A 25,592-nucleotide genomic window follows, 5' to 3' on the forward strand; every position below is an offset into this window, starting at 1 on the left:
AAATACAAAGTGCTCCACTTAGGAAGGAACAATCAGTTTCACACACACAGAATGGGAAGCAACTGTCTAGGAAGGAGTACGGCAGAAAGGGATCTAGGGGTTATAGTGGACCACAAGCTAAATATGAGGCAACAATGTGATGCTGTTGCAAAAAAAAGCAAACATGATTCTAGGATTCATTAACAGGTATGTTGTGAGCAAGACACAAGAAGTCATTCTTCCGTTCTTCTTTGCACTGATTAGTCCTCAGTTGGTGCATTGTGTCCAGTTCTGGGCACCACATTTCAAGAAAAATGTGGAGAAATTGGAGAAGGTCCAGAGATGAGAATAAGAATGATTAAAGGTCTAGAGAACATGAGCTATGAAGGAAGACTGTAAGAATTGGGGTTGTATCGTTTGAGCGGGGATTGAGCGGGGACATGATAGTTGTTTTCAGGTATCTAAAAGGGTGTCACAAGGAAGAGGGAGAAAACTTGTTCTTCCTGGCCTCTGAGGATAGAACAGGAAGCAATGGGCTTAAACTGCAGCAAGGGAAGTTTAGGTTGGACATTAGGAAAAAATTCCTAACTGTCAGGGTGGTTAAACACTGGAATAAATTGCTCAGGGAGGTTGTGGAATCCCCATCTCTGGAGATATTGAATAGCAGGTTAGATAAATGTCTATCAGGGATGGGCTAGACAGAACTGGGTCCTGCCATGAGGGTAGGGGACTGGACTCGATGACCTCTCGAGATCCCTTCCAGTCGTCGTATTCTATGAAGGCCCGTCTGTGGGTATCTCCAGGCCTCTGACTGAGGGGTTAGCTACCAGAGGACTGCAGTTTGTTTTTCTCTCTTCTTTTTTCAAGCTTTTTTGGGGCAAAAGAGCTTGGGGTACCTCTGGGGAGGATTTCAAATGCTTTCCCGTGGTATTCAGAGATCAAAAAGCACTTGACGGTGGCAGAGATTCCCCAAAATCTGTATTATGATTCTGGGGGAAGTGTTTTGTAACCAGTGCCTGTAGAAGCAAGGTTTTGACACTCTCTTGTGGCCCTCACCTTCTGCGCTTGGAGTGCCAGAGAGGGGAACAGCCCTGACAGGGTAAAAAGGAAAAAAAAAGAGCCTTTTTTCCTTCTTCCCCCATCCGCTATTTAGTCAGATCAAAGTAAGTTCCTAAATTAAAATGCATAAAAAATGCTTAGCTAGTTCTAATCCACTAAGAAACTCCTTACATGAAAATTCTTATCCTAAGCCACTGTGCTTATTTCAGGTAAAATCTTCAAATCAGAGTTGATCTTTTATTTTGGCCTGGGTCTACAATGTCTTCAAATTTGGTGACACATTTGAGCTTACAGGACAAGCAAGACTATTCACAGGTTGCTGAGTTTTTCAGCAAGACATTAGGTTTTGTGGGCATCACTTATGGCTCTAATTCACAAATGTAGAAGTATAAGCAGATCCACACTTCATATTTCTAATTTCACATACAAGAATGATACATGCACCAAAATAGGACATGCACATTCAGCACCTGTAATGTTACAGTTGATAGGTTACATGAGTTATTATGTCTAATGCATCTTCTACTTATTCATATAGTCATATTCACAAGCTAAGTCTCATAAGGCATGGGAGGAGCCATCACAACATTCATGTTTTGTAAGTTTGCTCCCATTATACAGAAGTTTTCTGATGTCAAACACAGGCAGATTCAATCAGATTCTTGCCCTCTGCAAGAAATATCCTTCCTAGGAATCCTTTCTGGAGTGGGCTGTGTTTCTAGAGGGTTCTAAGTTTTTTGCAAGTATCAGTTGTGTTAGGCTGTGTAATTGTTTGGTCTCAACTCTTTAATCAAAGTTTATTTGTGTCTTGTTCCGTTATTTACCTTTATTCAAACCCAACTAAAAAGAAACATTAAGAGGCAGCTATTTCCCAACAACCGCTATTAGGGCTACTGATGTCTTTTCAAAAAGAGAAAGAATCTCTTTTTTGGGTCTCTTCAACGTTGTACAACCAAAGCCACTGGCACCTTCATAAGAGACAGGGATATCTTCTGGGCATTTGCTCCACCTGGGCTCACCAGGTTCCCAATAATAAATTGTTTTATAACATTGAGTTAAATTTTCCCCACCCAACACATAGATCCTCTTTTTCCACGGGACCACAGCGGCGCTAGCAATTCCCTTTGGCAGTTTTGGAACAATCACCTCCTCATTCACTTTGCCATCCTCAGTGATAAAGAAACACTTCCTAGTGCAGTGACGGTTTTCGGGTATGAGACCACCCTCGATCCAGTCTCTGGTTCTCTTTTCAGTATAGCCCCCTATAACGTATAGCCCAGTGGTCATGGAAACAGCACCTGCTGAAAAGAACCCATTGTCAAGAGACACCTGAGTCCATGTGTTGGAGCTTATGTCATAGATCAGAAGCCCTCTATGAAATTGCCAAAAACCAGTCAGCCCTGTGGCTCCTCCTAGTAAGTATAGTTTCTTCTTGAGCACTGTGGAGGCAGAACGGCTCAGCACAAAAGGCATCCTGGAGATGGGAGTCCACACCTGTTCTGCTATGTCAAAGCATTCTGCAGAATTGAGAAATTCATGAAATCCACACCAGCCTCCCAAAGCATACAGCCGCTGATTACAGATTACAAATCCATGAGTAGCACGGGGCACCGACATCGAAGGAAGCTCTGTCCACTGGCCTTTAAAAGAGTTGAACTCATACAATGCATCTGAATATGAATTCCTGCAGATGCCTCCGGATACATAGAGCTTGTCTATGAGCGCCACGCAGGCTGGATGTGTCAAATGTTTCAAGCCTGGAAACGTTTCCCACTTTTCTACATGGGGATCATAACAGCCCATCAGAAAATCATTCTCCAACTCTTGGTCCTCCCACATCTGTGAATCTACACATGCTATCAGTTCATCATACATGCCCTCTCTGAATCCCCCACTCTCATGCAACCTCTCTTCACTGTCAAGCTTCTTCCAGTGAAGCTGAACATCTCCAAGTCGTTCTGAATCCAACTGCACCTCCACAAGCTCTCTGTCTGTCAGGAGGGGAAGCCGGACATGCCTCATCAACTCATTGATGAGGGAGTGGCCTGTGGTGGGTTGAAACCGTAACCAGCGTCGCACAGCCTTGTAGACTTCTAACTCAGAAGCAACTCCAAGACCATTTGAGGACAGGATAGTGATTAAAGTGCTGAGGTCCAGACTCAGAAAGTCGTCATCTTCACAGAACCTTCCAAAGTTTAGGATGATGACCTGCACGGTGGCGTGAAGCATAGCTTGGTGGTTGTAAGCCTGAGCGAGTCTGTAAAGCCCAATGCAGTTCTGCATAGAAATCTTCTTCAGAAGAAACCTGGGAGAAACAAAGGAAATAAACTGATCACTTGCGATGCATTAGTGGGTGTCGCAATCCCATGACAGGTCCTCAGAAGGGTTTAACACCCATAGACAGATGCACCAAAGAACAGACCTCTACCACTTGAATTTAAAGAAGAGGATAGATGGACCAATTGCTGAAGTTCTCCAGTCATGACACAAGGACATGAAGTTACAGAGAATTCACAGTTTAAATCTACAAGTTACCAATCCACCATGCCGCAAAGGAAGGTGAAAACACCAGGATGTCTGCCAGTCTGACCCAGAGGAAAAAATCCTTCGCAACCCCAGAGATAGTGATCAGTTAGGCCCTGAGCATGACTATCAGTAACAGGTGTTACCCTCTATGTAAGCTAGTCGCTTGAGGGGGGCCACAGGACAACAATTTACAAGCAAATGATACAAGAAAAACTTCTCCAGAGTTTGACATCCCAATGTTAGGGTAGCAGCCTCGCTTTTATGGCTATTCAGTCGTAACTGTGGAGTGAATGGATTACAGGCAAAATGTTCCAGCTCAAAAGTACAAACACACACAGACCCCCTCAAAAAACCTCCTCTCATCAAACCTCTGCCTCAGCTAGATCTCATTTGGGAGGTGCCTGGGGTGTCTTCATGGTGTATTCAACTCTTGCCTGCTAAGATTGCATCCATTTTTAAGACCAGAAAGGGTAAGTGTGATTACCTGTGCCGGGTGTCCCAAGATGTCCCAAAGGCCGAGTCACTAGGGCCATTGGCAAGCCCCTCACTTATTCACAGAGTCAGCTTCACTTTATAAAAAAGTAGATGTTTTGATTACAAAGACAAATTTAAAAACATGACCCAGGCAGGTGGGAACCACCACTGGCTGTTAATTATTGTGCCAGTAATGCTACTGTACTGTCAGTATCGTTACTGACTTTCCTGCTCATGAAAGCATTTAAGAAAGGAGAAAAATCAGATGATGAAGATCTGCACAATCTGTCCCAAAAAACTGCTCATTAGGATGTCATACATGACACCGGGGAGCAGGGACAAGGCAACGAATAACCTTTGGGTACGTCTACACTACAGCGCTAGTTCGAACTAACTTAGTTCGAATTAGTTAATTCGAACTAAGCTAGTTCGAACTAACGCATCTAGAACTAAAAACTAGTTCGAACTAGCGTTTTGCTAGTTCGAACTAGTAAGTCCACATTGAGTGGACTCTGAACAGGGCTTAAGGATGGCCGGAAGCAGTGCCGGCAGGGCATAAAAGGAGGACTTAGAGCATGGAGATACTGTCTCAGGCTAGCCGAGGGCTGCGCTTAAAGGGTCCCGACCCCCACCCCGGACACACAGTTCTAAGGGGTGCCCCGCTTGCAAAGAAGTTCTGGCTTGGAGTGCCCTGAGTGCCCACACTGGGCACATCACACCACTCGGCCATCAGCCCGGCTGCACTTGCCGCAGGCTGCCATCTGGGGAGAGGGAGTAATTGGGGGGCTGCAGGAGAGCTTCCACCCCCAGAAGCCCGCAGAGCCAGCCCAGTCCTCCCCATCGGGGGCTCGTACCCCATTCCTCCCTCACCTCCTTCCACTTGCCCTTCCCTAGCCCCCCTTCTTCTTGATGTACAAAATAAAGATAACGTTTCTTCCAACATTGACTCTGTCTTTATTGAACAAAACTGGGGGAGACTGGGAAAAGGAGGTGGGAGAGGGGAAGAGAAAGGCTGGGAGAGGGGAGGGCAACTAACATGATCAGGGGTTGGGAACAGGTCCCAGATGAAGAGAGGCTACAGAGACTGGGACTGTTCAGCTTAGAAAAGAGGAGACGGAGGGGGGACAGGATAGAGGTCTGTAAAAGCAGGGGTTGGGTGGAGAGGGTGCATTCAGAAAAGTTCTTCATGAGTTCCCATAAAGAAGGACTAGAGGACACCAAAGGAAAGGAATGGGTAGCAGGCTTGAAACTAGTAAGAGAAAGTTGTTCTTGACAAAGCAAATAGTTAACCTGTGGAACTCCTTGCTGCAGGAGGCTGTGAAGGCTAGAACTAGAACAGAGTTTAAAGGGAAGTGAGATCAAGTCATGGACGTTGGGTCCATGGAGTCCTATTAGCCAGAGGGTAGGAGTGGTGTCCCTGCCCAAAGTTTGTGGAAGGCTGGAGAGGGATGGCACGAGACAAATGGCTTGGTCATTGTCTTCGGTCCATCCCCTCCAGGGTCCCTAGGGTTGGCCGCTGTGGGCAGACAGGCTACTGGGCTAGATGGACCTTTGGTCTGACCCCAGGACGGCCATTGTAAGCTCAGGGCTCAGTGTCGGGGGTCTCAGTGGACCCCCTTGATTTTCATGCACACCTGGTCCTGGGTGGCCAGGCTGGCAGCTCTCCTGCCCTAGACGGCCACTTTCCTGTGCCTAGTGCGGAGATCGTGGACGAGGTCCACGATGTCCGCACTAGCCCAGGAAGGTGCCCGCCTCTTGCGGTCCAGGGGAAGCTCCCGGGAGCCGCCAGCCTGGTCCCGGCAAGAGGGGGTGGGCTGGGGGGCATCGGGTGGGTGGCTCTGTGCCGTGCCAGGTGCAGGGTCTGCTAGCTGGGTGCTGGCAGGCTTGCACCTGGCACGGGCACCGTAGCCAGCCCGTGCCCCTTTAAGGGGTCCGGGGCCGGGAGGGGGGCATAGAGTTTCCCTGGTGTTGGCCAGAGTGGCCACCAGGGAAACCTGGGGAGGGCTAGCCTCCCACTAGTTCGAACTAAAGGGCTACACAGCCCTTAGTTCGAACTAGCTAGTTCGAACTAGGCGTTAGTCCTCGTAAAATGAGGTTTACCTAGTTCGAACTAAGCGCTCCGCTAGTTCGATTCAAATTCGAACTAGCGGAGCGCTAGTGTAGCGCATAGGAAAGTTAGTTCGAACTAACGTCCGTTAGTTCGAACTAACTTTCTAGTGTAGACATACCCTTTTACACATTTTCAAATACAATTTTATTTCATTTCATTAAAATTCCTACCTAGGTCTGAGATGCAGTGAGGTGTGATGGTTTCAGTATCCCACAGTGGACAGGTGGGATCTAGTTTTCCAACATGTCTATGTTACTGGGAACATCAACACTGCAGCCATTGTGAGGAGTAAGAGGAGTTGATGCAAGCACTTCTCCCAGCGATCTCCGGCAGTGAGGCTGGTCCCTGAGCTCAACTTAAGGTACATTGACTACAGTTATGTTATTTACATCACTGGAATTCCCTCATAGTTGTAGGCCTGCCCTAAGGCCCCATCTCTACTCGCTTGAAGGCTGAAGCTGCAGTGGTTGATCTTCTGGCATTCAATTTAGTTAAAGACGATCAACTGGTTATCTAAGGTGTTTGTACACAAATGTGAGAAGCCTGGGAAACAAACAGGAAGAATTAGAAGCCCTGAGCCATCAAAGAACGATGATTTGATTGGAATAATGGAGACTTGGTGGGATGACTCGCATGACTAGAGCGCTGTCATGGAACGGTATAGACTGTTCAGGAAGAACAGGCAGGGGAGTAAAGGAGGAGGAATTGCATTGTATGTCAGAGAGCAGTATGATTGCTCGGAGCTCCAGTATTTAGAGGGAGAAAAGCCTGTTGAGAGTCTATGGGTTAAGTTTAGAGGTGGAAGCAACGGGGCTGATATTGTGGTTGGTGACTGCTACACACCACCAGATCACGTGGATGAGGTAGAAGAGGCTTTCTTTGGACAACTGAGAGAAGCTACCAGGTCGCAGACCCTGGTTCTCATGGGGGACTTTAATCACCCTGGCTGTGTCTACTCTAGGGCTACGTCTACATTGGCCCCTTTTCCGAAATGGGCATGCTAATTTCACAGGTCGTAATAGGGAAATCCGCGGGGGATTTAAATATCCCCCGCGGCATTTAAATAGAAATGTCCGCCGCTTTTTTCCGGCTTTTAGAAAAGCTCCCCTTGACTCAGGCCGGCCGTGGCGAGGCCCCACATGAGCTGGCTTCCCTCTGTCCACTCGCCGCCCCGCTCCAGGGCGACTGGCACAGGCCTGTCCTCGGGGGTCACACCCGCCCTTCCGCTGGCCTTGATCTCTGGCCAGGGTCTCTCGGGCAGGGGCCATGAGCCCAGCGAGCCTTCTCTGGACAGCCAGGGCGGCTTCCATCCCCGATGCTCCATCCACGGAGGTCTTCCCCTCCCATAACTCTCTCAGCAAACCCAGAGGGTCCTCTATCTGGGGTAGAGACCCCCAAGCTGCTTTCCTACTGTCTTGGGCCTTCCCGCCCCTCTGGCAGGAGTCACAGGACCGGCAGTACCGCTGCACGGCTGTAAATATTCCCGGCCAATAGAAGTGCTGGAGCAGCCTCAGCCGGGTGCTCCGGATCCCCCGGTGGCCCCCAACGGGGACATCGTGGGCCAAATACAGCAGCTTGAGGCGATACTTTCGGGGGACGACCAGCTGCCGCTGGACCCCCCATGCCCTCACCTTCCTGGGGGGAAGCCATTCCTGGAACAGGAGTCCACGCTCCCGCAGGAATCTCTCCTGGCCACCTCTCCCCCGGGGCTGAGCTGCACGGAGGCCAGCCTGGTCCCTCAGCCTCAGCAAGGAGGGGTCTGCCTGCACCTCAGCCTGGAATTCAGCTGCTGAGGCAGGGATCGGGACCTGTTCCCCACCTTTGCCTAGGTCCGGAGTCCCAGCCTGGCTGGACCCCGTGTCCACTGGGATGGGACCCTGAGGACGCTGCCAGGAGTCCTTCCCTGGACCCACGTTGTCAGCCCCCCGCTAGCTCTGGCTCCAGGTAGTGACTAGAGCCCACTGGGATTCATGGGGCCACTCCTCTAGGTCATTCCCCATCAGCACCTCGGTGGGCAAGTGCGGGTGCACCCCCACTTCCTTGAGGCCTTCCTTCGCCCCCCATTTCAGATGCACCTGGGCTACAGGCACCTTAAACGGGGACCCATCTATGCCCTTCAGGGTCAGCTGCGTGTGGGGTAGTATCCGGTCTGGGGCCACTATGTCGGATCGGGCTAGAGTCACCTCCGCCCCCGTGTCCCAGAAGCCCGTCACCTTCCTACCATCCACCTCCAGGGGTATGAGGCACTCGCTCCGCAGGGGCCGTCCTGCCCCCACCCGGTACACAGAGAAATCCGCCTCCTGAGAATCAGACCTCCCAGGGGAGGTGCACTGAGCATCCTTCCCCTCTCTCTGAGCTGAGGTTTGCCTGCCAGCCCCTGCCTCTGGGGCAGCCTGCCCTTCCTCCCGCCCCAGCCAGTTAACTCTGGAAAGTCCCAGGTCCTGGGACCTGGTGCACTGAGCCCTCTTGTGGCCTTTTTGCCCACAGCGATGGCAAGTTAGGCTTTGGGCTGTCTCTGTCCAGGCCCTGGCTGGTTCTCTGGGGCGCAGACAACCTGTTCCTTGGTCTCGCCCCGTAGTTGACTCCCTCCGTCGCTCAGCCAAGATCCGGTCTCTGCACGATTCCCTTTCTCTCCGGGACTCCCGTTCACACCCGGACCGGCTCTCCGTGAACTCATCCGCCAGCCTCCCGGCCTCCTAGGGGTTCTCTGGTCTCCGGTCCTTGAGCCACAGCCTCAGTTTGGGTGGGCATGCTTCATAGAACTGCTCCATCATGAACAGCTTCAGCAGCTCCTCTGCGGTCTGGGCTCCGACTCCAGACACCCACTTGCGGCCGTATTGTGACAGGCGGGAGGCCAGATCCACATAGGTCTCCCGTGGCCCTTTCTGTACCCCCCGGAACTTCTTCCTGTATATCTCGGGGATCAGCCCGAACTTGTGCAGCAGGGCCTCCTTGACTCGGTTGTAATCCCCTGGCTGTAGGTCCTCCAGCTGACTGAGCACTCCGGCCGCCTCCTGGTTCAGTGCAGGGATGAGCTCCTGCAGCCAGTCAGCTGGGGGAACCCGTTGCAGTCCACAGGCCCTCTCAAAGGAGCTGAGAAATCCGTCTATGTCACCCACGTCCTTCAATTGGGCCACCACGAGCCTCTCCAAGCGTCTGGCAGTCCTGGGACCCTGGGGCCCATCTGCACTTGGCGCAGCCGGTGCCCTGCCGGTTCTCCGCTCTGCCATGGCCAGCTCATGCTGCCGCTGCCTCTCTCGGTCCTGGCGGTCCCTCTCTCGATCTTGGCGCTCCTTCTCTCGGTCCTGGCGGTCCCTCTCTCAGTCCTCTACTTCCAATTCCTTGATCCGCAGCTGGATCTCCAGCCGCCGTAGCTCCGCTGGGCTGGCCCCTGCCCTAGATGGGCTATGACTTGCAGGCCTCCCAGGAGACGCTGTCTCATCTCTCCGGTGGGTTCCAGCGCTCCTCCCCCTCTCTGAGACTGACACACTCTCAGGGGGGGTCTGGCTGCTTCCCCTGGGGACAAGATCCTGGCTCTGTGGCTGGTCATTCTCTTCCAGCTGGGCAATCAGCTGGGCCTTGGTTGCTTTCTGCGCAGGCAAGCCCCTCTCTCTGCACAGCTCCACCAGCTCTGCCTTCAAGAGTCGGGCGTAGGCCATCTGCCCGTGGGTCCCCTCGGTGCAGACTCACCAGTCTAGTGCTGCAGCGCCCCACGATTCCCAGGAATCGCTTCGCTCTGTCTCCAGCACGCCTGGCTCCAGGGCTCTTGCTTCTACTGCGCCTTTTCGCTCGCCGCTGGAAGCTCCATCCACGGGGTGCAGTGCATCCCGCTCCTGACACCAGTGTGAGGGCGCGTTGGGGGTCCCCCGTCTCCTGCACCCCGAAATGGCACAAACAGACTGCACCAGCCAGTGGAATAGAGGAAGTTTATTGCCTCTCCAGGATACAGCACAGCACAGATGTAATCTAGTCACAGAGCTGGGCTAGGATGCCTCAGGCCCTCTTGAGATGGGGGAGACTGGGCCCCTAAACTCCAGCCCCTTTCCCTAGGCTGTCTCCTCCGTGCTCCCAGACAGCCAGCAACTAACTAACTCTCTTCCAGCCCTGCCCCCCAGCCAGGGCAGCATTCCACCTTCCTTTGTTCCTCTCCATGGGGGGTGTCTGGCCACTAGTTTGCATAGTGACTCATCCTGTTTTGCTGGGTCGTGGTACCCACGGCAGCCAGTGGGGGTTACCCCAGAGCCAGCAGCATAGAAACCAGCCAGGTACCCCCACTACGTCACACAGGTCCACAGCCAGGAGCACTGGGTGCATGAATACCTACAGCTGTGGTGGAAGAGCTTGCGGGAGCTGCGGGAGCAGGGTCATGCCCTCCGTGAGCACCTGCAGACCCTTGGTTGAATGATTGCTGCCTCCTGCTGAAAGCCCCCTCGACCACAATGCGGGCCCTGCTGAGCCTGGCATTAGCGGCCTGCTGGGAGGGGTTCAGGTGTCCCGTGAAGGGCTTCATCATCCAGGGCTGTAGGGGGTAGGCCGTATCCCCCACCAGGCAGACTGGCACATCCATGTCCCTGACCCTGATGTGGTGGTCAGGGAAGAAAGTCCCGGCGTGCAGCCTCTGGCACACAGAGGAGTTGCGGTACACCCGTGCGTCGTATGCCTTGCCAGACCAGCCCACATTGATGTCCATAAACTGGACCCGGTAGTCAGACACTGCCTGCAGGATTGGGGAGAAGTACCCCTTACAGTTGATGTACAGGGAGGCTTGATGTTCTGGGGCACGGATGGGGATGTGCGTCCCGTCGATTGCCCCCCCCGCAGTTGGGGAAGACAAGGGTGCCAAACCCGTGGATGACCACATCCAGGTCGGTGAGGCGGATGACTCCGCGGAGCAGCACCCTGTTGATGGCCTTGACCACCTGCAGAGAGACACACAAAACCAAGGGTCACTGGGGTACCCGGGTGGCTAGGAGTGTTCGTTCCCCGCCACTGCCCCACACCCCACTCCCAGGAGCAACCGCCACTGCAATCCTGGCACTGCAGGTGGTCTATAGCGCAGCCAGGACAGACCAAACCCTTCCGGGGAGGGCACATACGCCACCTTCCCCTCGTTTTCTCTGGGGCAGCCCATGTCCTCCTTGCAGCCCACCCCAACCCAGTGGCCAGTGAGTGCCGTACCTGCATGAGCATCTCTTCAACGGTGGATCTCCCCATGCCAAACTCATTGCCGATGGATCGGTAGCTGTCCGGCGTGGAGGGCTTCCAGAGGACGATGGCCACCTGCTTCTGGAGAGGAATGGCGGGCCTCATGAGTGTGTTCTGTTGCTGCAGAGCAGGGGCGAGCCACTTGCAGAGCTCCAGGAAGGTGTCCTTCTTCATCCTGAAGTTCTGGGTCCATTGTTGGTCTCCCCAGTGTTCCAGGACGATGCGGTCCCACTAATCACTGCTGGTGTCCAGACGCCAGATGCAACAGGGCACGCTGGGGTCCGGGCGCTGCTGCTGCTCCTCCACGGCCCCCGGGGGGACAGGGAGAGGACCAGGGGGCTGGCCTCCAACAGATGGTGCCAGGAAGCCTCCAGCAATTGGTGCTAGGCTCACAGCAACACATTCAAAATGAGCACCAGAATGCCCAGGGGCAGCTCTGGCTCCATGGTGCCAAGTGCTGTAGTGTCCCAAATGAGAGCAACCAAAACAGACATAGAGGAAAAATGCCATAGCCCCGATATCTGTTGGGAGACCAATACAGCAGTACACAGACAATCCAGGAAGTTTTTGGAGAATGTTGGGGATAACTTCTTGGTACAAGTGCTGAAGGAAGCAATCAGGGGGCCATGCACAGCTTGACTTGCTGCTCACAAACAGGGAGGAACTAGTAGGGGAAGCAGAGGTGGGTGACAACCTGGGAAGCAGTGATCATGAGATGGTAGATTTCAGGATCCTGACCAAAGGAAGAAAGGAGAGTAGCAAAATATACACCCTGGATTTCAAAAGAGCGTACTTTGATTCCCTCAGAGAACTGATGGGCAGGATTCCCTGGGATGCTAACATGAAGGGGAAAAGAATCCAGGAGAGCTGGCAGTATTTTAAAAAAGCCTTTTTAAAGGCACAGGAAGAAACCATCCTGATGCGCTTCAAGAAAAGCAAATATGGTAGGCAAACAGATTGGCTTACTGGGGAAATACTTGGTGAGCTTAAACACAAAAAGGAGAGGAAGTGGAAGAAGTGGAAACTTGGACAGATGACTGGGGAGGGGTATACATATATTGCTCAAGAATGCAGGGGAGTTATCAGTCAAAAGCACAATTGGAATTGCAGTTAATAAGGGATGTGAAGGGTAACAAGAAAGGTTTCTAGAGGCACATTAGCAATAAGAGGGTGATCAGAGAGGGTGTGGGGGCCTTACTTGAGGAGGGAGATAACCTAGTTATAGATGATGTGGGAAAAGTTGAAGTACTCAATGCTTTCTTTGCGTCTGCCTTCACAGACAAGGTCAGCTACCAGACAAAGGCACTAGGCAACACAGTATGGAAAGGAAATGGACAGCTTAGTGGGGAAATAACAAGTTAGGAACTATTTAGAAAAGCTAAACATACACAAATCCCTGGGTCCAGATTTAATGCATCTAAGGGTACTGAGGGAGTTGGCAAATGTCATTGCAGAGCCTTTGGCCAATATCTTTGAAAACTCGAAGAGATCGGAAGAGATCCTGGATGATTGGAAAAAGGCAAAGAAGGCACTTGGAAGAGGGGAAAGTGATCAGCAATAGTCAGCATGGATTCACAAAGGGCAAGTCGTGCCTGACCAATCTTATTAGTTTCTATGATGAGGTAACTGGCTCTGTGGACATGGGAAAGTCAGTGGATGTTATAAACCTTGACTTTAGCAAAGCTTTTGATACCGTCTCCCACAATATTCTTGCCAGCAGGTTAAGGGAGTATGGATTGGATAAATGGACTGTAAGATGGATAGAATGCTGGCTAGACTGTCAGGCCCAACGGTAGTGATCAATGGCTCGATGTCAGGTTGGTGGTCAGTTTCTAGCAGAGTGCCCTAAGGATCTGTTTTAGGACCGGTTTTGTTCAACATCTTTATTAATGACCTTGATTAGGGGATGGATTGCACCTTCAGCAAGTTTGCAGATGACACTAAGCTAGGGGAAGAGGTAGATACGCTGGAGGGCCAGGATAGGTCCAGAGTGACCTAGATAGTTTAGAGGTTTGGGCCAAAAGAAATATGGTGAGGTTCAACAAGGACAAGTGCAGAGTGCTGCACTTGGTACGGAAGAATCCCAAGCATTGTTACAGGCTGGGGACCAAATGGCTAAGTAGCAGTTCTACAAAAAAGGACCTGGGGGTTACAGTGGATGAGAAGCTGGATCTGAGTCAACAGGGAGCCCTTGTAGCCAAGAAGGCTAATGGCATCTTAGGGTGCATTAGGAGGACCATTGCCAGCAGATTCACAGAAATGATTATTCCCCGTTATTCAGCTCTGGTGAGGCCACATCAGGGCTGTGTCTACACTGGGCCACTTATTCCGGAAAAGCAGCTGCTTTTCCGGAATAACTTGCCAGCTGTCTACACTGGCCGCTTGCTTTTCCGGAAAAGCAATGACAATCTACTGTAAAATTGTCAGTGTTTTTCCGGAAAAACTATGCTGCTCCCGTTTGGGGAAAAGTCCTTTTCCGGAAAAACTATTCCGGAAAAGGGCCAGTGTAGACAGCATAGTAGTCTTTTCCGCAAAAAAGCCCTGATTGCAAAAATGACGATTGGGGCTTTTTTCCGGAAAAGCGCATCTACATTGGCCACGGACGCTTTTCCGGAAAAAGTGCTTTTCCAGAAAAGCATCCTGCCAATGTAGATGCGCTTTTTCCGGAAATACTTATAACGGAAAACTGTTCCGTTTTAAGCATTTCCAGAAAAGGGTGCCAGTGTAGACGTAGCCCTGGAGTATTGTGTCCAGTTCTGGGCCCCCCACTATAGAAAGGATGTGGATGCATTGGAGAGGGTCCAGTGGAGGGTGACAAAAATGATTTGGGGGCTGGAGTGCATGACCTATGAGGAGAGGCTGAGGAATTTGTTTAGTCTGCAGAAGAGAAGAGTGAGGGGGAATTTAATAGCAGCCTTCAACTTCCTGAAGGGAGGTTCCAAAGAGGATGGAGAGAGGCTGTTCACAGTAGTGATGGATGGCAGAACAAGGAACAATGGTCTAAAGTTTCAGTGGGAGATCTAGGTTGGATATTAGGAAAAACTATTTCCCTAGGAGGGTGGTGAAACACTGGAATGGGTTACCTAGGGAGGTGGTGGAATCTCCAGCCTTAGAGGTTTTTAAGTCTTGGGTTGACAAAGCCCTGGCTGGGTTGATTTAGTTGGGATTGGTCCTGCTTTGGGCAGGGGGCTGGACTTGATGACCTCCTGAGGTCTCTTCCAGCTCTATGAGTCTGAAGACCTGCTAAATCGAACCCTGGGGGTGCCCCTGTAAGCGATGGTACTCCTGCTCCCCATGAAGACTAAGGGAAGTTGATGGGAGGTCTCCCATTGACCTCCCACTGTGTGGACAGTGCTGAAGCGCAGTATGTCAACCGCAGTTATGTTTATGTAGCTGGAATTGCATACCTTTAGCCAACCTTCCCCCATAATGTGGACTTTGCCTTAGAAATTGATTTATTCTGACCTCCTGCATAGTAAAGGCCATACGAGAATTTCACCCCGGGTATGTCTACACTACAAAGTTAATTCGAACTAACAGCCGTTCAAGATGTGGGCATGCCATAGTTTTATATAGGGGCAGTAAGATATTCTGGGTTTTATTTTCTATCCCTTTCTTAATAATTCCTAGCATCCTATTTGCCTTTTTGACCGCCGCTGCACACTGTGTGGAAGTTTTCAGAGAACTGTCCACGATACTCCAAGATCTCTTTCCTGATTTGTCGTAGCCAAATTAGCCCCCATCATACTGTACGTATAGTTGGGGTTATTTTTCCTGATGTGAATTACTTTACACTTACCCACATTAAATTTCATTTGCCATTTTGTTGCCCAATCACTCAGTTTGCTGAGATCTTCTTAGAGTCCCTCACAGTCTGCTTCTGTCTTGACTATCCTAAACAGTTTGGTATCATCTGCAAACTTTACCACCATCCTTTACTTCTTAAATAACTGTCCTATGTCTGTTCTTCCATTATTTCGCTCAGGTTAGAAGTCAGGCTAACTGGTCTCTAGGAATCTGTTGAGACTGCTAACTTTGAGCTCTGTTGATGAAAACCTTGATATAAGAGATTGTATAGTTACTGTGGTAAATAACGGCCAATGCTGTTAGCTTATTTTATACACAATAGCTATTTACATGTGTAACAAGTTCAGTCCTGAGTGCAAGCAGCAACTTGGTGGCTGAGGGGGGACTCACAAGAGTCAAAATTCAGTCCGTGGCTGAGGTTCAGGCCTCCTCTTTTACCCCCTCACTCAGGTGTGGTTTGCAGGGGACTGGGGTGGAGGGTGGACCCAGGCCCACCCACTCCTCTGGGTCCTATATGTAGCAGATACCTGTCGAGTTTCAAAATTCATAAGTATGGTTACGTTTCTGGGCCACATCCCCAGGATGCCACTTCATCTAGCACTTCTCTAGGGCCTTGCTGCAGAGTTTCCCTTGTTTGGGTTCCGTAGAGTTGTCCCTGGCTAGACTTTAGCCACAGGATTTAGCTCCGCTTAGTTATGAGAGCCCAGCTCCCACTCGGAGCAGTCCAAGGTTCTGGTTATCCCAATCAGCTCAGAAATCTGCCTGGGATGAGCTCCAGGAAAGAACTGACAGGCTTTAGCTAGTAGCTCCTTATATAGCAGCCTGCCGCAGTCTGATTGGCTGCAGTGTAGGCTGCACCTCTACCCTGCTTGGAGGACCTTTCCACTGCTCCTACTGCTGGCCAGGGTGCTGAAAGGCCTCCAGAGGGGAGGTTGGGCTTTCTCCGCCCCATGGCAGTGACATTTTTCCACCATAACCCAGGGCTGAATTTGAAGATCCATTCTACCCTGTGAAAGTTTCTTGGAACATGTAATTAATTGTGTAAACCATCCTTCGTGTGATTAGCAGAATTTTAAATTAATTTTATTGATGCTTGTTTCTACCTGTTTTTAAGGTACTACTAGCACACAGAGACATACATTTATTCCATCCTAAAACACACTCATAAAGGTTGTTTCATGTTACCTGCAGCAGATCTCCACAAGGGGGAGGATCTCTAGCTTGCTGGCTGCTGCAAAAAGTTCTGAGGCTGTCTCTAGGGTTAGTGATATTTCTTCGGTGTAGATGTATTGTACTATGCTTTGGAGGATGGTAGGAGCTATTTCCTGCAGTACAACTTCTCCGCCCTGGGAGTCTTTGCAGGGCCTGGTGAAAACATCCTTGAAATAAGGACTGGCAGCTGCTAGCAGTACTCTGCAGAAAGAAGGGAAGCAATGTCATTGGAGCAAAGCTGGCATTTGCAGCCATGTGACCATGGTGAGGCCCTGAGGCTGCTGTGATTTTTATGACCTCTTTTGACAAGGGAAAGCTGGTTGTGCTTTGATGGAAGGGAAACCTCTACACTGCTCAATCTTCTAAACTGACCAAGTATCCGAGGGATAGCCATGTTAGTCTGAATCTGCATAAACAACAAGGAGTCCTGTGGCACCTTATAGACTAACAGATGTATTGGAGCATAAGCTTTCGTGGGCAAAGACCCACTTTGTCAGATGCAATAAGTCTGACCAAGTCTGCTCAAATGAGATGTGTGCCCAAACACCAAAATGTGGGACATGGACAGGTTATTATGTTGTCAAACCTGTAAAACCTGTGCTTACAGATGTTCCTTTACCATGCAAATTAAGTAACCCCATTTTTAAACCAAAACTGGAAAATCATCTGTGCTGTAGCCATGCTAGATCAGATCAATGGTTCATCTAGCCAGTATCCTGTCTCTGAGGGTCTGTCTACACTACCACCCTAGTTCGAACTAGGGTGGTAATGTAGGCAACCGGAGTTGCAAATGAAGCCCGGGATTTGAATTTCCCGGGCTTCATTTGCATAAAGCCGGGTGCCGCCATTTTTAAATGTGTCGCGTGTAGCCAAGAGGAGACAATGAGGAAAAGGGCAGGCAGAGCAGGAGTGGGGGGAGGGGAAGGTGTCAGAGGGGATGGGACAAGGGAGGGGATAGGGTGATGCTGGGAGAGGAGAGGGGCACACAGAGGGTGTAAAGACACAGAGGAGCATGAGGAGCAGTGAGGGGGTGGGCACCAGGGAGGAAGAGGGCAGGGGGGCAGGTGTTGTGAGGGAAGGTGGAAGCACCAGGAGGGTTCAGGGAGTAAGGGAAGATGTAGGTGCCAGGGCAGTTTTGGGGGTGCAACAGAAGGGCAGACACAGGGAGGGGAGTGATGGGCACCGGAGGGCAGAGGAGGGTGGCAGGGCAGATGGGTAGAGGGAAGTGTTAGGAGAGGGGATGGAGCAGCTACAGATGATCAGTGGAGCTAGAGGAGGAGGTAGACACGGGGAAGGGCAGGTGCAGGGGTCAGAGAGTGCGGGGATGGGAGCAGGTCCCAGGAGGGCTGAGGGGAGTGAGAAGAGAAGGAGCCAGGACCGCAGAGGAGGAGGTGGGGTGGGGGGCATCAGGCACCAGGGGAGCAGATGGGGCGAGGGGAGGGTGGGAGACAGGGCAGCAGAGGGGAAAGGGAGAGGTTTATAAGATATTTGTTAATAACTTAGGTCCTCTGGCGGCACCCATCCGAACAAGCGCGCACGACCTCAGTATTGGTGTCCAAGACAAAACTCCCTCTGCTCCTGGATGGCAAATCTTAGAGGGAACACTGGCTCCAAGATCTCTTTCTGGAGTGGTAACAGTTAATTTGACCCAATCATTCTGTATACATCGTGTGACAGGCTAAGCCAGAGCTCTGCCACTACAGCCTGGCTGAAAAGGCCAATTCCAGCCAGCAGAGCAAGCCCAGGCCTCAAGGGCTAATGGAAGCTGCTGTGGCCTCATTAGCCAGAGGACGATATGAGGCAGCCAGAGGGGAAGTGAAGGGGAGGTGCCAGGAGGTTGCTGAGTGTTCCCAAGCCAGAAGGAGAAGCTGGCTGAGTTATCTGCTAGGAAACCAAAGCTCTGTAAACAGAAGGTGGTGAGAAATTGGTACGGAAAAGAAGAGGCCCGGGTGACTGCACCAGAGAGGGTCTCCAGTTGGTTTGAGACCCAAGAAGGGGTCCCAAGGCGAGGGGCCTGGGCAAGGAACTTGCCACACTAGTTGAAATTGTTTTTTCCAACGTGTGTTACTTTGCATCTATTAACATGGAATCTCATCTGCTGTTTTGTCACCCATTTTAGTGAGGTCCCTTTGTAACTCATTACAATCAGCTTTGGACTTAGTGTGAGGAATTTTACCAATTCACTATTCACCCCATTGGTGAGATCATTTATAAATATGTGGAACAGTACTGGTCCCAATGCAGACCTATTTGTCTCCCTCCATTCTGAAAACTGACAGTTTATTCCTGCCTTTTGCATCCTGTGTTTTAACTGGTTTCAGATAGCAGATAAAGAGGAAATTTCTATCCCATGACTGCTTAGTTTGCTTGTTGAGCCTTTGATCCGAAAGTCCACAGGTTTGCTGGCCTCATCAAAGAATTCTAACAAATTGGTGAAAAGTCTCAGAGGGGTAATCGTGTTAGTCTCTAAAGAGGACCCACAGGACTTGTTTTTGCAGATATAGACTAACAGATTTATTAGGGCATAAGCTTTCATGGGAAAAACCTGCTTCAGCAGATGAATTGGAGTGGAAGTTACAGAAGCAGAGGTGTTTATATAAGGAAGAAATTGCTTGTGTTAATGAGGCTAATCAAGTCAGAGTGGAAGCAGCACATTCACAGCATTTGGTGTTGAGCTGTGAATATCCAGAAAGGGGAAATTGCCTTTATAATGCATTAACCAGTTGAGATCCTTAGCCAATCCTAAGTGTTGAATTTGCAAATGAATTTCAGTTCAGCTGTCTCCCTTTGTAATCTAATTTTGAAATTCTTTGTTTTGTAGAAAGATGGCTACTTTCAAACCCATTACTGAATGTCCAGAGGTTAAAGTGTCCCCTACAGGTGTGGCTCTTCTCATGTCTAGAGCTAGATACACATGCAGTAGCACCCCCTCTTCCAGGAATAATCACACTTCCTCTCAGGACCTCAGGGCAAGGCGCTGTGCCATGCGCTCTCTAAACCCCAAGGTGTAATGCCTCTTAGGCCACAAAGACAAAATCCCATATGCTTGACTGCTAAGGACCAATAGGCACAAAAAGAGACTCTTCAGCCCACTGGTAATCTCATCTCCCGGGACACTCTGCAGCAGGGAAGATCACGCTACCATTCGTTGCTGCAGCACAATATAGGCCTAGCGATTTTTAGAGTAAGTTGTATAGAATCCTATTTGGTGACAGATCCTCAGTCAGGATAAATGGTCATTAAGCCATTGAATCCTTGTCAATTTATGACAAATCAGGGTCATTTTAGTCCTGTTGGCTACAGTCCTATTACATTCCGCAGATAGAAATTCTGTCCCAGGGTGCTGTGCGCCTCCCTCTGCCTAGCTACGCTACTGGAATTGTCCAGGTGCCTGTCAGCACAGTATGAGCACAGACTCATTCACAGCTCAGTCACATTTCCCTCTTGTGACTCCACAGCAGCTGCTGGGACCCTGCCACTGTGATGAGGAAATTGGAGCAGCTGTGTGTGGAAACTGGAGCAGCCTGTAGGTATGCTAACCCCAGCTCTTAAAATCATCTCTAAATACCCCACTTTGGAAAGTATTTCCTATATCTTGGGGAAAGACGGTTTTAAAACTGGGCAAACATTCACTTGCTGGGTAGAAAAGCCAGTCATGTGAAAGAGATACACGACCTGCTGGAGGGTGCTAAGGCTTGGGAATTTCCTATTTGATTTATCCTCCCAACTCGGCAACCTTTGTTGTTTCCTTGATAAAATGAAATGTAGGGCTCTGCTTTCCAGAACAGTCTGAGTAGAAAAGATAAATAAGTAGAAACCTACCTGTGACAGGAGAACCTCTTTCCTTCACACACTAAGGTGGCATCACAGAGTAACTGGTGCTGGTACAGCTGCCTTAGACCTGCAGGAGTTGGGAAGACAATGTTAAGGCTGACATTGTACACCACAAGGAAACTTCTTGGAGAAAAGGATAAGAGCTCATTCTAAGGCACAGGTAGGGGGACAATACTTTTGGATGAGGATCCACTCTAAGATTTTGGGAGGTGTTCAAGGGCTGCACTTTTTTATGGAGGGAGTACAGTGTCTGGGTCAGAAGTTAGGTGCAGAAGGGAGCTCGGGGTAGGAGACTGTGGTGCAGGAAACTGTATGGGATCTGAGAGGGAGCTTGGGTAAGCAGGGGGGTTGGAACCTGGGGCAGGGGATTGGGGTGCAGAGTCCATGAGGAGGTATGGGTAGAGAAGAGGATTCTGACCTGTTGAAGCTGAGAGATTTTGCTGGGGTGGGGCAGCACACAAAGCCTCCCCCTATCCCCCAAAGCTCAGAGAGACACAGGGAGTAGGTAGCCACTTTGTCCAGTGTTGCTCAGTGCCGCATTGGCACGCCAGATTAGGCCAGATCCAGCCCCAGGACATATCTTGCCCACCCCATTCTAAGAAGAATATCTATCCATCCATCTCTCTCCGTACACTCCATCCATTCATCCATCCATCTTTCCCCGTACACTCCATCCATTCATCCATCCATCTCTCTCCGTACACTCCATCCATTCATCCATCCATCTCTCCCCGTACACTCCATCCATTCATCCATCCATCTCTCCCCGTACACTCCATCCATTCATCCATCCATCCATCTCTCTCCGTACACTCCATCCATTCATCCATCCATCTCTCCCCGTACACTCCATCCATTCATCCATCCATCTCTCTCCGTACACTCCATCCATTCATCCATCCATCTCTCCCCATACACTACATCCATTCATCCATCCATCTCTCTCCATACTCTCCATCTATCTATCCTCTTACCCTGTATCTAGCTGTTTATCAAATATCTGGAAATCTGTTCTGATAATGGGATGGCTACAGCAGGAGTGCAAAAGATGTGATACCTGATGTCAGTTTGGTGATACCTGATGACAGATCTTTGCAATGTGGATGAGGACTAAAAGAGTTGTGGAGAATTAACTCCACTTTCAACTTTAATCATTATTAAGTTTACTTCAAAAAACATTATAAATAAGACAGCCCTTCCCCCACAAGTTGCTTCCATTTCTGCCATTTTCAGCATAGCAGAGATACCTTCGGCATTCATCTTCCCTGGGGGCTCTCACAGGTTGGCCCAGAAGATAGCACATACACATGAGGATCAGCTAACTTACCTTTGCTTAGCTCCAGTGGCTTTGGCAGCTCCTGTTTCTCCACTTTTCGGCTGGAACTCATCATGGACAGAATGAAGAAAGATGTAGAGAAGGAAATCCTGACTGAAAAGAGAACTAGATTCTCAGAGAGCATGCTCACAGGCACAGGACCAAATATGAAAGGTCTGGTGTATAAAATCATGCCAGAGGGATGGCAGGAAATCTGGTTTCCTACACATGCTGTTGTTTGGTTATGGACCAACAGTGACTAATTGCCTATTCACAAACCACTGCTGTATTTGAATGCACTAAAGGCAGATTAAGAATGGAGGAACAGCTAGACTCTGAATTATCTGTGGCATTGCAGAAATCCTGCCCCCTTTCCTTCTCCCACATGCATATATTTGTTCCCTCCCCTGCACTGCACAGACCCAGGGGTCTCTTTTGGGACTGTTTCTGTTCAATATATTCATCAATGATTTAGATATTGGCATAGAGAGTACGCCTATTAAGTTTGCAGATGATACCAAGCTGGGAGGGGTTGCAACTGCTTTGGAGTATAGGGTCATAATTCAAAATGATCTGGACAAATTGGAGAAATGGTCTGAGGTAAACATGATGAAGTTTAATAAGAACAAATGCAAAGTGCTCCACTTAGGAAGGAACAATCAGTTTCTCATAGACAGAATGGGAAGCAACTGTCTAGGAAGGAGTACGGCAGAAAGGGATCTAAGGGTTATAGTAGACCACAAGCTAAATATGAGTCAACAGTGTGATGCTGTTGCAAAAAAAGCCAACATGATTCTAGGATTCATTAACAGGTGTGTTGTGAGCAAGACACGAGAAGTCATTCTTCCGCTCTACTCTGCGCTAATTAGGCCTCAGTTAGAGTATTGTGTCCAGTTCTGGGCACATTTTAAGAAAGATGTGGAGAAATTGGAGAAGGTTCAGAAAAGAGCAACAAGAATGGTTAAAGGTCTAGAGAACATGACCTATGAAGGAAGACTAAAAGAATTGGGCTTGTTTAGTTTGGAAAAGAGAAGATTGATAGTTGTTTTCAGGTATTTAAAAGGGTGTCACAAGGAGGAGGGAGAAAACTTGTTCTTCCTGGCCTCTGAGGATAGAACAAGAAGCAATGGGCTTAAACTGCAGCAAGGGAGGCTTAAGCTGGACATTAGGAAAAAGTTCCCACCTGTCAGGTTGGTTAAACACTGGAATAAATTGCCCAAGGAGGTTGTGGAATCCCCATCTCTGGAGATATTTAAGAGTAGGTTAGATAAATGTCTATCAGGGATGGGCTAGACAGAACTGGGTCCTGCCATGAGGGCAGGGGACTGGACTCGATGACCTCTCAAGGTTCCTTCCAGTCCTATTATTCTATGATTCCCTCAGACGCACCCTGACTTTTCTGACAGAGCATTCCACACAACCCAACACCATGTATCTGTGCCATGTACACCATCATGTTCTCTATATTGCATGCCACAGTGGATTACAGTGGATGAGAAGCTGGATATGAGGCGACAGGGCGCCCTTGTAGCCAAGAAGGCTAACAGCACATCGGGCTGCATTAGAAGGAGCATTGCCAGCAGATCTAGAAAAGTGATTATTCCTCTTCATTTGGCTCTGGTGAGGCCATCTGTAGAGTATTGTGTCCAATTCCAGGTCCCCTGTTACAGAAAGGAGGTGGGTGCATTGGAGAGAGTCCAGCAGAAGGCCAGAACAATTATTAGAGGGCTGGAGCCACACAGGACCTTTGAGAAGAGGCTGAGGGGTTTGGGCTTATTTAGTCTGCAGAAGAGAAGAGTGAGGGGGGATTTGAAAGCAGCCTTCAGCTTCCTGAAGGGAGGTTTCAAAGAGGATGGAGAGAGGCTATTCACAGTGGTGACAGATGACAGAATGAAGAGTGATGGTCTTAAGTTACAGTGGGGGAGGTCTAAATTGGATATTAGGAAAAACTATTTCCCTAGGCGGGTGGGGAAGTGCTGGGCTGGGTTCCCTAGGGAGGTGGTGGAATCTCCATCCCTCGAGGGTTTTAAGTCCCATCTTGTCAAAACCCTGGCTGGGATGATTTAGTTGGCAAGACTGAATGTCATGGGACTCTGGGGCTAAGAAGGGACTGCAAGGCTCATCTAGTTTATCCCCTGCCAGGATGTGTCTAACCTATCCAGAAAAGATAGTTATCGAGCCGCCTTTTGTGAACCTTCAGTAAAGTAGCTTCCACAATCTCCCTAGACAGTCTATACCATTTTATTGTTTGGTAGGACAATAGGAAAACGGGATAAATAAAGGAGCAGAGGGCCTAGGAATATATTCTTATTCAAGCACAAGTTATTGTGCTCAACACAAGGGTAAGTGGGTGAATTTCTGTGGCCTATGTTATACAGGAGGTCAGACTAGATGATCTAACAGTCCTGTCTGACTGCAAAATCTATACATCTATTAATCATGTTAATTCATACCCAATCCTTGCTTGGACAATACTCAGGGTAATGGGGCTGCAACCCCTCCTCCTCCTGCAGCAGTCACAGGTCCATTAATCTTTACAATTGTTATGAAAATGTAAAGTGCTTAACAAAATGTATATCATTATGAGATCACCATCTTCAGCCTCATTTGCATACTGCACACAGATTGGTCTCTTTTGCATACATTAGACCGAGAGTGTGTCTGCACCAGGGAGGGGAAGGTTGAAAGGAATGCAGATGCACTGTGGGTGAGTCATCAAAGGAGAGGAGGCTGGGGAAGCTGCTGTCTTGAGCTAGAAGGTGGAGAAATGAGTACTGCAGTTGGTTGGGCGGCGAGAGTGATACTGATAAGATGGGAAACAACATGCACTAAGTTGTGCTGGTGATAGAGATGCAGCCATGTTAGTCTGGTCTAGCTAAAACAAGAGACAGGACTATGCAGCACTTTAAAGACTAACAAGACAGTTTATTAGGTGATGAGCTTTCATGGGCCAGACCCACTTCCTCAGATCAATTTGTGGAAGAAAATTGGCATGACCAAAGTGATACAGTCAAAAAAAGTGAACACATATAAAATTGACAAATCAAATTTTAGAACAGAGTGGGGTAAAGGGAAGGTTAGTATCTGTGAGGTAATGACAGTAGGGGTGATAATTGGGGAAGCTATCTTTGTAATGGGTGAGATAATTAGCATCTTTGTTGAGACCCATACATAAAGTGTGAAATTTAAGCATGAATGACAATTCTGAAGCTTCTCTTTGAAGTCTGGAGTTAAAATCTCTCTGAAGCAATATGCGTATTTTAAGGTCATTGAGAGAATGGTGAGTCTGGCTGAAATGGCAAGCAACAGCTTTCTCTCTGTGAGAGAGCCTGATGTCTGTTTTATGCGCATTGATTTTCTGGTGAAGTGTCTGAGAAATTTGTCCAATGTACATGGCAGACGGACACTTTAGGCACATGATGGCATAAATTATATTTCTGGATGAACAGGAATATGTGTTCTGGATCTTGTAACTGGCATGGTTAGGTCCAATAATGGTGTCAGCAGAGTAAATATGTGGACAAAGCTGGCACCAGGGTTTGTTGCAAGGAAAAGTTCCAGGGTTGGTATGAGTGTGGTATGTCCTTCCCCGATTATCACCCCTAGGGTGTGTCTAGACTACAGGGTTTTGTCTACAAGGCCCAACCCCTAGAGCACTCCACTGGATACTGGCGACAAACTAGACATTAAGCCATTGATCACTACTTGTTGAGCACAATGATCTAGCCAGCTTTCTTTCCATCTTCAATTCATCCAGGCCATACATCTTTAACTTGCTGGAAAGAATACTATGGAAGACCATATCAAAAGCTCTGCTAAAGTCAAGTCCACTGCTTTCCCCATATCCACAGAGCCTGTTATATCAACATAGAAGGCAGGTTGGTCAGGCATGACTTGCCCTTGGTTAATCCACTTTGACTGCCTCTGATCATCTTCCAAGTATCTTCTCCAAGTATTTCAAAATTAATTCCTTAAGGACGTGCTCCATCATTTTTCCAGGGACTGAGGTGAGGCTAACTGGTCTGTAGTTCCCCAGATCTTCCTCCTTTCCCTTTTTGAAGATGGGCACTA

At 49.2% G+C, this 25,592-nt stretch overlaps 1 protein-coding gene across 1 annotated transcript; it reads right to left on the bottom strand.

Annotated features, from left to right (window-relative positions):
• Nucleotides 1–1,817: 1,817 nt before the first annotated feature.
• Nucleotides 1,818–24,052, bottom strand: LOC112545442 (kelch-like protein 6). The gene is made up of 5 exons (XM_075906419.1): nucleotides 23,975–24,052; nucleotides 21,534–21,635; nucleotides 20,195–20,273; nucleotides 16,346–16,573; nucleotides 1,818–3,343 (listed from the first exon to the last, which is right to left on the bottom strand). Exons 2-5 carry the CDS (start codon nucleotides 21,595–21,597, stop codon nucleotides 1,903–1,905), a joined length of 1,812 nt encoding a protein of 603 aa, XP_075762534.1. The 5' UTR covers nucleotides 21,598–21,635; nucleotides 23,975–24,052; the 3' UTR covers nucleotides 1,818–1,902.
• Nucleotides 24,053–25,592: the final 1,540 nt, after the last annotated feature.

The sequence above is a fragment of the Pelodiscus sinensis genome, chromosome 23 (genome assembly GCF_049634645.1).
Source record: "Pelodiscus sinensis isolate JC-2024 chromosome 23, ASM4963464v1, whole genome shotgun sequence".
Classification (NCBI taxonomy): domain Eukaryota; kingdom Metazoa; phylum Chordata; order Testudines; family Trionychidae; genus Pelodiscus; species Pelodiscus sinensis.